Source organism: Strigops habroptila, chromosome 1 (genome assembly GCF_004027225.2).
Source record: "Strigops habroptila isolate Jane chromosome 1, bStrHab1.2.pri, whole genome shotgun sequence".
NCBI lineage: Eukaryota > Metazoa > Chordata > Aves > Psittaciformes > Psittacidae > Strigops > Strigops habroptila.
In genome coordinates this window covers 74,068,290-74,082,502 of record NC_044277.2, presented here as the reverse complement: position 1 = coordinate 74,082,502, position 14,213 = coordinate 74,068,290, and the positions used below count along the sequence as shown (strand labels likewise).

At 37.5% G+C, this 14,213-nt stretch overlaps 1 protein-coding gene across 7 annotated transcripts in view; it reads left to right on the top strand.

Annotated features, from left to right (window-relative positions):
* Positions 1–14,213, top strand: part of CTNND2 (catenin delta 2) — a 530,492-nt gene that overhangs the window by 119,004 nt on the left and 397,275 nt on the right. For all 7 annotated transcript variants that reach the window (XM_030485322.1, XM_030485314.1, XM_030485286.1 and 4 more), the window contains exon 2: positions 10,747–10,859. In XM_030485322.1, coding sequence (XP_030341182.1) covers positions 10,747–10,859 — 113 coding nt within the window. The remainder of the gene's footprint in view (positions 1–10,746; positions 10,860–14,213) is intronic.

Sequence of the window (14,213 nt, the reverse complement as noted above, 5' to 3'; positions counted from 1 at the left end):
ATCTTTCAGTTCTCAGGTACTACATCTGTTTTAAGCCATGTATTTTTTAGTTCCTTTAGAACTCTTGAGTGAATACTATCTGATCTTCCAATTTGTTACTGTTTGTTTTGTCAGTTTCACGACCTATTCTACAGTCACTCCAATTTCAGGCAGTTCTCAGATAAGACTCCCTCAGTGAGTTCTTAGCATAGGAATTTCTCATGAAATAGCAAAAACCTTTCTGAAGGATTCATTTAGTTTCTCTTCAATGAACCCTTTTATATTGTGATCACCCAGTGGCTCTACAGACTCTCCAGGCAGCTTCTTGCTCCTGATGCATTTGAAGAAAGATTTGTTGTTTGCTATGGTTACTTGTCCCATAGAACCATATTGTGCAGTCCTGAGTTTTTACATTTAACCTGTTAGCATTTATGGCCCTTCATTTTCATCATTTGAAGATGATTTCAGCTTTCAGAAAGAGCATTTTTGTTTCTAATGACTTCCTTTGCCCTCCTGTTTAACTGTGCTAATTTCTTGTTTTATTTTAAGCTTTTCTTGACACTTTGCATTGGCTGCGTACTTCCAGCATGGGGGTATCAAGTTGTTTCCATGCTGCCTATGAGGACTTAACTCTTAGCTTTATACAGACTTTTTGATTTTTTGTTATGTACTTTCTCTTTTATGTGGCTCATAACTGGCAGATTTTCTGCCTTCTGTAGGAATGTTGGATCTGAGCACAGAATGATCACTTAAAGAGCGGCTTCTCTGCTGCAAGATGTCAAACCGTCTTTTAGGCATTACCCAAAACCCAGTCAAGAATTGTATATTTCTTGTTGGCATAGAATCATAGGATGGTTTGGGTTGGAAGGGACCTTAAAGATCATCTGGTTCCAACCCCCTGCCATGGACAGGGACACTTTCCACTAGACCAGGTTGCTCCAAGCCCCATCCAACCTGGCCTTGAACACTGCCAGGGATGGGGCAGCCACAGCTTCTCTGGGCAACCTGTGCCAGGGCCTCAGCACCCTCACAGGGAAGAATTGCTTTCCAATATCAAATCTAAATCTTCCCTCTTTTCAGTTTAAAGCCATTTTCCCTTGTTCTATCCCCACATGCCCTTGTCAGAAGTACCTCTCCAGCTTTTTTGTAGGCTCTCTTTAAGTGTTGGAAGGCATCCTAAGCAGCTGTCTATGATAGTGTCCAAAATTCAGTCTGTGCACCATGTCTGTCTTTTGAAATTGAAGACTCCCAGAACTATCGCTCTTTGTATCCTTCTTTCAAAAGATATGTCTCTGTCTTGATGGACAGCCAGTACTGTCAACTCCATATGTCAACCCATACAAGTTCTTTTTATTCAGTGAGATTGTTTATATAATTTGATTCTAAGCTCTTTCGCTATCTTTGCCCATAGTACAAATGTTATACTGAACTGCATGTTCCTTACCTGTTTGTTTTCAAACAGGTAACTTTTAAGCTGTAATTTCATTATGAAAACCTTTTTACTTTGTTCAAAAGATGAGCTATTAGGAGAATAAGATCATAATGATAGTTCTTAAAACTAACATTTTCATTACTAATTGCTTTTCTCTTTCATAAGGAACAATATGAATCTGTTGGGAATTTCCTGTATCTGTGGTATTTCTGCAGGGTAGCCAGAAAAGGAATGAATTGCCTAATTATTTTACTAGTTCTCTTCTTTGTAATAGAAGATGTAATAAAAGAGGAAAGATCCAGAAGCATAGTTTAGGCTATTAAAGTTAACTGCTACTGCCACAGAATCATCTGTGAGAGAAAATGTGCAAACCTCAAGGGTTTGCAGTCCTGTCATTCAAATATTTGAGCCCATGCTTTTTGCAAGCTTGTTTTTTCCCCATAATACTTAATAGTATTAATAGTAGTATAAACAAGTGAATTATTTGACCAATCAATGTACTGTCTGTGAGAATACTAGAATTTTTGTTCATGAACATTCGAGTATTTGTGCTGAATTTTCCTACAGTTTTGTTGTAGTACTTTTATTTATTTGAAAGTCCAGCCACATTCAGTTAGTGTAGCAAACCGAGTTGTGTAAATATGCAGAAAATCAAGATTCTGTGTTGTCAGTTGTAAGACAAGAAAAACCAAAATCCTGTAGGTATTAATTTGCATGCAGTAGGTTACCCCCTAAAAAAAAGAAAAAGCCCATCTTGCTTTGTTAGATAACTTTTGAATCCCTTACTAGCATGCTAATGACTAGCTTTTTAATAGATACTCATGGCAATACTCAGTTCCAGTAGCATAATTAATTCAGAGATTCAAGGATAATTGCAAATTATGGAGTCTGTTCTTGGATATGCTGCACTGACAGTCTGTGTATGGATTGAGAAATCAGTCTCTCTTACAAGGCAGGGAAAATCAAAAGAGAAAATCGTTCACCAGAACTACTTCTCCAATAGAAGGAGGAGAAGAAAAAGGTACTAGATGTCTCTAATCTCTTGGACTGTTCTGGACAAGTGTAAAGCTAATGATTTACAATGCTGGCTCTCCATCTGCACCTAATGCCTAGGGTGGAGTGTGTCTTCAAAATTCTGGAAAGGAGAACTATTTTAGAGATGTGTAAATAGGAAGCCGTTGAACTCCATGAAGAAAATGCCAGAGAAGACTTTAGATCTCTAAACATGTAAATAGACTGCACAACAAGGGTTGTGTGTTACTGGTATCCACATATGTTGGTGTGTATACTGACACCTCTGTAGCTTCTTGGCATAACGCCCATCAGACCACAGATCAGATGAGAGAAGAAAGGGAAACTACAAGCTGAGTATGTTGTCAGAATCAAGAGAGGTTTTCTTAGTGCTTCAATGTCTAGAACATTTGTAGAAGTTTCACTTTTTGAAACCACATTTTTCATTTTCTTAGCTTTTCATGGGCCTTTAAACCATACACATATTTTTCACATCATAATAAAGCATCTTCCGGTAGCAACAGGACTGTGTTGCTCTTTCCAAAATTACCCTACAGATATGTGTTGGAATATCGAGGTAAAAGGCATTAGCCCACCGTTTTCTGTCTGATATATTAGATTTACTGAGCATGCAAAGTCAGGCTCCAAAAATGTCTACTTGAAATGGAATTACCCTTTTCTTTTCAACTTAGACATAGTAAATCTTTGTGCCTGGACAACTGAGAAGTAAAGGAGAATTACAAGCCAGTGTAACACTGAAGAGTCAGGGTCTGTTACCGAACTCCACCCCTGTTTCTCTCACTCTCCTTGGAGAAGATTCATCATCTTTGAGGTTTTGTTTTGCTCCCACATTGAGCTTTACAATTAATAACAATAAGCCCTAAAGCAAGTCAAAGCTAGTGGGTTAGAAAGTTAATTTATCTTACATCCTCTTTAAATTGCTGCTGCAGAGGGTGGAGAGGCGAAAATATGAGATTAGAAAGCTCTTGGTATTTCTAATCCTGTCCTAACACTCCAAGGCTTTTACTTACACTTTATTACTTTGAGGACTGAAGTAGTTTGCATGGGAGGAAGTGGAATAGCACAGCAATCATGGTGGGTGATAAACCATTGGGAGTGTTGGCAAGAGATGCAAAAACTGGTGAGAAGGAGAAGAAAGGAGTGAGCTGAAAGGCTAAAGCTGAATACAAAACAGAAGAAAAAAACGGGATAAAAAAGGACCAGGCAATTTGTAACAGAAAAATGGAGATAATCTGAATAACTTTGGTGATTGTGCTGGAGAAGAAATAATACAATTTTCCTAGGAACAGAAGTCCAGGCAATTGGGCAGCGTGCCTTCCGAGAGCAAGGCTTGCCTGTAACTCACAGAGGAACAGGGCAGTGTGCCTGGACTGCTGAAATGTGCAACTGAATGCATTTGTGACCTCATTTGTATCAGAGTCCTAAAAATAGAAAATAAAATAGGCTCTGATTTCTGTAAAAGTTGTTAAAAGCATGAAAGGGGCTTCTCTGGACTAATCTTGTGTGGAAAAGAAGGAATAGTGTATTTCTAAACACCATAATCAGTCAAACTAATTTTCTAACCCGTAAATAATCCATATACATAATAGCCCAGATGCCATGCTAGTCTCTTGTAAAGAAGCATGGGTTTGCTAAAACCCTGTGATCAGGTGAAAGGAGTAAGCTAGAGAAATGCAGATTCAGGCTGCTAAAATACTAGCACTTAGATTAAATCAAATGTGTCTATGTAAATGTGATGATGATGATCAGAGAATCTGACATCTTATCAAAATAAGGGTTGGTATGAAGCCTTGGGAAAATTTCCAGAATTCGTCAGTTCTAGGATCATAGAAAAATTAGGTTAAAAGAGACCTCTACTCCAAGCAGGTCTAGCTTCAATGCTTCTCTTCTCTCTCTCCCACTTGGGGTTATTCAGAAGAGAATGGAGTTGTCTCTTCTGAACAACTCCAACTCTCTCAGCTTGTCTTCCAGGAGGTCCTCCAGCCCTCTTACCATTTTCGTGGCCCTCCTCTGGACTCACTCTAACAAGTCTCTGTCTTTCTTGTGGTCCATACCCCAGAGCTGGACACTGTACTCCAGATGGGGTCTCAAGAGCAGAGTAGAGGGGGAGGATCACTTCTGCCCACCTGCTGGCCAGGCTCCTTTTTATGCAGCCCAACATACAGTTGGCTTTCTGGGCTGCAAGTGCGCATTCCTGGCTCACATCTAATTTTTCATCTACATATCTCATATTTCATCCATCCCTTTCCTCATGTCTCCTGTTGTCTTCTCCCCACCCATACTTTTTTTCCTCCACTGGCTGTTCCTTTTTTTCCAGAACTTCTTCAGCATCCCTTAACACTACCTACCAATAAAACAATAATCCTCTGTTAAGAAGTAAGAGTGTGCAATTAGAGCCTCCCTAGAAATTCCTTTTTCCCTGCTAAATGGCCAAATTCCTTCAGCTGCTTCTTGTATAACGTGCTTCAGTCTTCTAATCATCTTTGTGGCCCTCTGGTGGTCTTGCTTCAAAATCTTGTCATGTCCTGGTGGCCCAAAACTGGACATGAAGTTCATGTAAATGAAAAGAGGTTGGCTTGTTCCTCCAGATTGTCAGGGTTTCTCGGAATGGAGTCCTGCCCTCCAATGTATGAATGCTTCCTTAAGGTTGATGTTACCTGGAAACCTGAAGTTGCACATAGCTGCAGTCATAGCTTTTAACAAGACTTTTTAAATTATTTTTTATTTTAATTTTTTTGTCCTCCATTAAGATCCTGCAACAATATACCTACCACTGAGTTTCTGAATTTGCCACTTCCCCTATTCTCCCATGTTATTTATTGAAAGGGAAGAATGAAACAATCCAGTGAAAAAGTACCAGTGAAAACACAGCCCAACAATGGAGAAAGTAGAGAAGCCGGAAGAATTGAATGCTATGTTCTAAAGCCCAGTTTTGAAGCTTCTGGACAACATTCAGTGTCAGATGGATAGGGGCATTGCTAGTGACATTTATATCTTGTTTGAAAGCATCAAGACATTCTGTTTTCTTTCTAGTTACAGGATGGGCTGTCAGGTCTGGCTTGTGTATGATGCTGTCCCTAGATTCCTGCCAAGTTAAACTTCCCTGGATTTTGATGGTTTCCTCAGGAAGTATGTGCCCCGATTCTAGCTGCATATGTGTGTCCAGTACGATAGGTTAAGAACGGTTTGTTGCCAACACCTCTTAAGTAATGGCGTTTACTTGGAGTTTATACATGTGCAGTATATGGAATTGTGCATGATGCCATAGGATGTGCATAGCAATATACACATACTATGCGTGACATTGAGGTATACTTTTTCTTGTTTAGTAGGTTACAGTGAGATAGAGCCAAAGTTTTACATTTCTACAGCCAATGTACTTCAGGAAGTTCTGTGGTTTCTAAGATACTCTTCTGAGAGATTTCAGTCCAGGAGATGATTTATTTGTTTGTGTAGCTGTAATCAGGCTTTCTCTATTCATCTCACCAGGGATTCCCAGCCTTACCTCAGTGCTGTTATTTGTCTGTATTTGAAGATTCAAATGATCATCAGTGCACCAATTTGGTTTTATATAGCATATTTACAGTCAAAAGCTAAAACGCTTTTCCTCTTTTAATGTTATGACCTTAAGATTCTTGGGAATTCAATAAATCCACAAGGCTGTTCAGCTGAAATTTAGATATATTATTTTATTCTTGTATCAGCTGCTTTTTACTATCTCTACAGATTTTGCTGTGTCTTTTGCTCATCATCAATACACATCTCTGTGTGAAAGGATTGAAGGATTACTTTATAAAGGACAGAGTAAAGTGAGATCCACTCTGAATATCTGCCAAATTTCTTTTGACCTGTTTTACCCCTCCCCCAACATTCACATGGGTCAACACAGACCACTCAGCAGCTACAAATCATAAAAATAACCAAATTCCTTCTAACTTGGTGCGCCCTGAGCTCAGGAGTTCATAACCTGTCCATAGGCTGTGAACTTTTAAATCAGGCTTATTCAGTTTCTGAACCACTATGAAGTATATGACCTGACTTAAGTCTTATTTAATGTTTGACATTTTGGTGGCTGCAGAGGGTGGATAAAACATAAATGTCACACTGAAAAGGCAAATACATCCAATTGCTGTCTCTGGAATAATGAATATTTTTTACAGAAAAACTCATGGTAGTGGTCAAATACCACTTTTAAGCATAAACTGCTTCAGGCCTTAGCAGATACATACTCTTTTTATCACTTCAGAACAATTTGATAAAGTTCCCATGATGTTCCTCCTTTTCCAAGCTGCTCTCTTGAGTGATTTCTCTGGCTTACTCTCAGCATTATGTCTAATCTTTCTGTTGGTTTCCCGCTCCCACACCCTTTATGGTGCCAAGGATTGCCAGACTGGTCATTTCACAGTGCAGTGCCTGTGCGCGTGCACTTGCTTTGGCATCATTGCCCTGTGTAGCACAGTCTGTGAAGTTGCACTTGACATGGCATTACTTAAACTAAATTTGCTGTTGCAAGTTAATTCTTCATTCTGCAATTGTCTTGACAACAAATTTGCATAATCAGTGGGTAGGAATTTGTTTTTAATTTTGATGTTGCGATTAGCTTGATTCAGACAAATAACAGAAGGTTGTGAAGGTAACACAACATGCCATGAACTGGTGAAAATGATTATAAACAGAATAAATAAGGCAAATGGTGGAGTCAGGTTCAGTGGTTATTTTTATAAAATGTAAGCAAATACTATTTCTAGTGTCTCTTTGCTGGTACTGTGACAGCTGCTTGAAATCTAAACATATGGATTTATTCAAATATTAGTCACTCTCACTGCTTCCTGAGTGAAGAGAAGGAAGCTTATTAATTAGTTTTCTGCCAGGGATTCTTGGTACAGAGGGATAGCAGACTCTCACAGCTTTTGCTTGAGTTCTTCTTTCATTCTAAAGGCAACCCTGTGGACCTGCACCTTTGCCATCATACGAGGGAATACCTAACACAGTTGTTTGTTAGATTTAATGTAGAGGATAATTCTGAGGTAATAATTGTTTGGCTCTGCCCCTTCACATATCCCACCCCCCACCCCCCCTTTCATCTCCTTCCTTCCATCCCTAACTTCTTATGGCACCTGACAGAAGTCAGTTAAGTGAGAAATAGCAGCAATTAAATCAAGCTAGTAATGAAGTTACTGTTCAGCTATTATAGCCATTTTCATGCATTAGAAACCCAGATTATTTTTTTTCTGAAGTGATCCAGCATATCTCTGCTTCCTGCTTGAGGAGGAACGTAAACACAACTGTCCTTTTCCAGTCATCTCTGCAGGGTAGGACTTGAATAACGTGGGCAGTGAAACCACGTTACACTTTCTATATCTTAAGAACAGAGTTCCATCTGTAAGGGAACAATTACCAAGAGAGAGGCTGCTTAAACTGATGATTTTAGGACATTTGTTTGAGTAGCAATTTGTATAGTAGGACTGAAAGAGATTAGCGGAGGATGAGTCATGGAGTATACTAGAGAATAAAAGAAAGAAGGAATTTAGAAGAGAATAGAAAGGGATAAGTAAGAAAGAAAGATAAATGCAGAGGCAAGAGTAGAAGAGTATATTTTGGAGACTAGAATAATGAACAAAAAATGTTCTGTAGATGAAGTAATCATGACGTAAAAGTTGGGAAAATGCAGAAGTGTCTGGAAAGTAGTCAACCAGAGTGCTTAACTGAAGAAATACGAAACATAGAAAATATATTAGAAGATACAGAATCATACCATGGTTGGAAAGGACCTTAAGATCATTCCAGATAGCAAAAGAAAAAGGCAAAATAATATTTACTGTGTAAGTATTTCAGTAATATAAGTTTGGGGTCATTTCTATATTTATTTGACTTTGGATAGTATGGACAAAAGGGAGCTGGAGAGAGATTATTTGCACACCTACTAGAGTAAAAGGACACAATCAGTTACACGATTGTCTAGGAAAAGGCAGATGTGAGCATGGGCAGTCCTTGATTCTTACGTTCTCTAAGCAAGGTTATGTGGACAGCTGCTCCTTCTCACTAGGTGGGTAAAAAAAGTGCCTTCTGGTAGGCCATGACAAAGAACATCTCTGGCCTGCCTCACCTGGCATGGTGGGAAGTGAAGCTGGCTGGATGACAATGTATGCGAAGCATCAGACTGTGCATCAGTACCATTGTCATGATAGATTCAAGTAACTTTAACAATGCAGTGGAACAGAATAACTGTTAAAGCTTTTGCTTTTATTTTGAAAGTAAACTTAATGCTCTGGTTGGTTTTGTTTGACATTTTATACTATCGGGATTTCTCAGTGCTTACATACTTCGACAGAAGCATGGTAGCATAGCAAATGCTATAACACTTTGATTTTACATTCTTCAGAAGTTTAGTAGTATTTCTGTTACAGTCCTTTCTGCAGTAAGGGTTTTATTTTATGCAAACAACGCCAGGATTTGAATAATGACTCTTGAAAAGTTGATCAACTCCATGAAGAGTTGATCTCTTCATCTTTTCAGACAATTGATTCTACTAGGTGAGAGACAAATGCTCTCTGTGAAGTAGGCATAAATGAAATAGGTGATTTTTATTAGGTGATTTTTAATAGTCCTGCTTACAAATAACACTGAAAAAGTCATTTCTGAGTACTACAAAAATGTGCAGAGAATATTATGAACTGTGATTACTAATGCATTATTAACATTCAGTGAGCAGTGGTGTTTTGCTTTTTGCATCAGTCTGACTTGATAGTATTTTGTGCTCTGGATAGTGTTGCTTGGAATAACAAATACAGAATTAAGTAGGCTTTGTCAAATACTCAGTGGCCTTTTAAGTATACACAGCACCCTATTTCATGCTGTACAGAACCTGTGTGGACTTTCTCCTTACTTGCAATGCAGGACACCAAGCTGTTTGATGCCAGTAACAAGAGAAACAAAGAGGACTGATGCAGCTGAATTAGGTAGAACAACCACCAGCCATTTCCGTCTTCCTTTTAAGTTATGGTTTGCCTTGTTTCAGAGATTTGAAAAGTTTAATGCCTCCATTTACCCTTGGTTTCTTGGTCAGAGATTTTACGTAGCACAAAGGATGAAGACTTCTGAATCTTTTTCTCCAAGCATTTCTTCCTTTCTCTCAAGTACAAGTTCTTCAGTGACACTTGGTGGATGTAACTTATTTCCAGGGGTATTTTTCTGCCAGGCAAGACATTGCTGGGGAGTTTTTTCAAGGGACTCTCTCTCATAGCTCTGCGTTAGGGAAGCTTTTGAAAGAAAAGAGGAAGAAAGAGATAATGGATGCATTTGTGTGGACACAGGAATAACTTAACAAGTGAATTATCAAAATATTTCTCCTTTAGCCTTCAACAAACCCAAAGAAAAGGTTCAAGAAAGCTGTTTCTGCTTTCCTGTGAAAATGACTTCATGTAACTATGACCGAAATGAAACGGCAGCAACATTTGGCCAATTTACAACAAACGTTAATTCCCTAAAAGTGTCTCAATTTTGTGTTTGATAAAACTACTGCTACCGTTATGTGGGAAATGCAGCTTTTTATGGCATAGTGGGGATTTTACTTGTATTAGTTTTGCTTTTACTTTTAATTAAAAAAAATAAGCTCTTGTGTATAAAACCAAAAACTCTTTAGAAATACATTTATAAGCTCTGAGGATAAATCTTACCTGGTGGGACTGGTTTGGCTTTCTTGACAGAATAAAAGGAAATACATTCAATTAGTGGTAGGATTTTTAACACAGCTTTTGTCCAAAACTACTTGAATTTCCCTTCTGGGCATCATTAAATGCAGAAATTAAACTGCCTTCAGTACATATCAACACACCTTCGATTTAGTTTATTTTGCTAGTGTGTGCTGTCATGGTTGTCTTTTTTGACTACAAAAGCTTTTGTAACCACGTGATCATCTGCAGAACTTCACATCTTTTTTTTTTTAAGTACCACAAATTGTTCTCATTTGTGGTCATACTTGGATCAGCTTGTTAAGAATACATTTGTGTGCTACTAAGAGGTCTACATGAACTATGAATGATTTTGACGTAGGCCTAAATTGTTTAATGTATTTGGAAATTCCGTTCCTGATAAAGTGTCTCATTCCATGACATATATCATTAGGGTAAATGAAGGAATGAGTAGGTGTTACCACAGAAGTTTGAACTGTGTTTGAAAAGGATAAAACAAAAGCTTTCCTATGAGATATTATACTAACAGTTCTTGCACAAATCATCATTTTATGTACGGAAATTCCTTCATAATCTTAAAAGAAGTAAAACCAAATGGTTTCTTTTTTTCAGGAACTGCAGTTTGAGAGACTGACTCGAGAACTTGAGGCTGAACGTCAGATTGTAGCTAGCCAGCTAGAGAGATGTAAGCTTGGATCAGAAACTGGAAGCATGAGCAGCATTAGGTAATGTACAAATGGTTAATTTCTTTGTCATGTAATGAATTTTGTTGCTGTTATGAATTGCCACTGAAAACAAGATTGATCATAGTTTTGTAAAAAAGTTATACACCAGGGAGCATGAGATTTTGGTAGAGCTTGAAAATTTGGATTTTGATTTGCTTTTTAAAAAGAGAATTTCAGGAAGAGACTTAATTTCATGTAATTTGGCATCTGGTTCACCCAGTAGCAAAATAGTAGTCGCATTTGGAATTCATTGATTGCTGTAGTCTGAATGGATTAGCAGCAAAACTCCTGTTTCCATTACCAATACAGCTGTGTTTTTCAGCCAGAGGTTTTTAGCTTCTTTTAGCAGAAATGTATTGATAAGTTTCGTGAACTTGTTCTCATAAGTTCATCATTCAAGGTATTAAAAGCTTTAGTGGTAATTGCTTAAAGCTGCTGACCCAACATCAAAGTGCAATGATAAGATATGAATCATTCTCTATTTTTAAACACTGGCTTTCTTTATTTTAAGGAACTGTTGGGATACATTGTTTGGATGATGGCGAGATGAATTAAGCCAATGTAACAAAAGGAAGCTGATCTCTTGATCAGTTTGGTGAGAGTAAAGATTTTGTAGGTTTGAGCTAGTAAGTTCAGGTGAACCTAATAAATGATAGATGGTAGAATTTGAGTTACAAGGATTAAGAAAAAAACCTGTTGTATAGACATATCTTGTGTTTTTATCAGTGGAAACACTAAGTGTGTTACCTTTTCAATGTATAAGATTAAGTATGATATGCCAAGCTTAGTGCCAAGTTCTGTGTGATTCTAGTAGAAAAACTACAAAAGATACCTATCACTATTGGAAGAAACTCTTCAAGCAATACACTTCAATCAGATAAATTAGTGGTTGATAATAGGAAATAATTATTCAGTAGAATGCCGAAGAAGCAGCAAAAATACTGAGTGTAGCAGTTCAGTTAAAATGGCAGAAGTCAGAAGAATCTTTCACTAATTCAGCAGAAGCTGTACATAAAGTTGACTTAAATATAAACATTCTTAATAAATCAAGGGAGAATTAACTCCCCGAGATTAAATCTTACTTTGTTCTATATAATCTTTTCCACCAACTGGACTTACATTAACATTAGAGAAACTGTATTACTTAGAATTATTTAAGCGCAGAGAAGGTGATATTTAGCAATTCAGTACTAGATTTGCACCTGAAGTACCCTAAGTGCACTCCCCCAGTACTTGAAATTTTAAGTATGTTGTGACTGCATTTCAGGAAAGCCATATGAACTACTCTTGAATAATACTATTATTTTAGGATTATCCCAGCCAGTGGTACGGAGGCTGGGAAGTTTCTTGTTTGGAAGAAAAGGTTTTCTTGGTTAAGTTCTTTCATACTGGTAAAGTTATGCTTTTGAGTCATCAGTGGCATCAAGGTCACTCACTCAGCTGTTTCCTAAGAGGCTCCAGTTATTTGAAAAGTTTAATATTTTGACTGCTAATGTCTGTGTGTAATAAACTCGTACCTAGAACAACAGGAGGTTCCCTGCAAATTTTTGACATGTGTAACTTGCACCAGAAACATTTTACATATGAGAGTTTAACACTACTGGCCTTTCAACTAAAAACATTGTAAGAAATACTTGAAATACTGTTGTCCAGAAGATAATGTCAAAAGATTACAAATAGATAGCTGTTCATAGACTTGGCAAGTGCTTTAAAAGGGAAATCAGTAATAGTCTGAATACTGTTTGTGCTGGCTGGTTGTTTCTCCCATACGTGTTAAATGAATAGTTTTTTGTTAGTTTTAAAAATAGTGAATCATTATGGGAGGGGGTAGAACTAACACAAATATGAAGTGAAGTCAAATAGCAGTCTGGCTGCTGTGCTGACTTTCCAGTGCTCATCCAGATTTGAGATTATTCGTTTTGACATAGTATAGTGAGACAAAGACTTGGAAGATAAAGAACTATGTAGTGGAATAATACGTGTTAAGAAAAAAAGAGTGTCTAACTTGTTAAAGTCTTTTGGAGTCTGTGGGAGCAGAAGAGGCTTGCTTAAAAATACTTCTTTTCATAGATACGGCTGCTGTGAAGCTAAGCTTTTTAGACATACCTGCTTTAATTCAAGGTGATTAATTTTGTGGCAAGTATTAAATGCTTTTAAAATAAGTTTCTTATTGATACAGGGCAATTTGAAGATTTTGCCATCTTTATTTTATTCAGCTACTGAATAATTAATTGTTTTAAACAAGATTTTCTAGCAGAACACAAGCTAAAATCAGGCCTTGTAGCTGTAATTATTAAGCTTTTATTGGTAAAGAGCTTTTTAAAACAGTCCTTAAATCAGTTGCATTTATTTTAAATACTGTCATTGTTGAAAGTGAAATCCTTTCTGCAAGTCTCCAGTAGAAGCAGAAGAATATACATCCTTCAGTGATGTCACTGTTGTCTGGTGACACATAGGTTTATTATTCAGATCCTTTTCCTTATCAAGGAATAATCAAACTGGACTGATTGTAATCAGCATATTTTAATATTGGGAAGTTAGATTTTTTTTTTTTTCCCCCTGCTTCAAAATAATTCACTCAAAATATCTAAAAGGCATTTTTCTTGTTAATATTTGCTACCTTCTACCCAAATATCTAGAACTGGTAATGGAGTAGCTGTCCATATTTGCAATTTTAGTCAGTCTAAAATAGCCTACAGTGGTGTTTTTTGCTCTATCCTGGTCTAACATCTTAAAACAACTGCAGATACACGTCATAAGTAGTTATAGTGCCCTTTGTTGTGGAGATATCAGGAAAATTGATCTCAGCTTTACCTCCTTGGTGTAGTAGTTTCATGGAGTCTTCCTATATGTCTTAAAATTGTGCCCTTGAGACCAGGTTTTAGGAACATGCTAAAGGGCTGTTATTTCTGGCTTCAATTTTGCTTTCTGCACTCATCTTGCATATTTGACAGTTGGCCCATAAGGAGTTGTGTATCCAGCTGTACCATGAAGCTCCATGTGGCTTATTTTTCAGTCCATAAGGACTTCCTATATAACCTTTTCTTGTTGCAGAAATTTGGATCCAGAAAGTAATGCACAGAATTATGCAGCCTAGATCCGTAATGGGAATTACTGTGTCTTACTATGGTGTAGCTCCATAGCTCACATTGATCAAGCCTGGTGAGAGGCAGCTCTGAGTAGACAGGAAAGAATCTGGCACTCAGTTTCTGTGATACAAAGTGGTATTGCTGTACTGTAGTTTGCCTGTAGATGTGCCAATATGTTCAGAAGAGATTGTAGTAGTGGATGTGCCAGTTTGTTCAGAAGAGATTGGATTAGCCAGAACTGACTGCTCTATCCAAAGCTCTGATT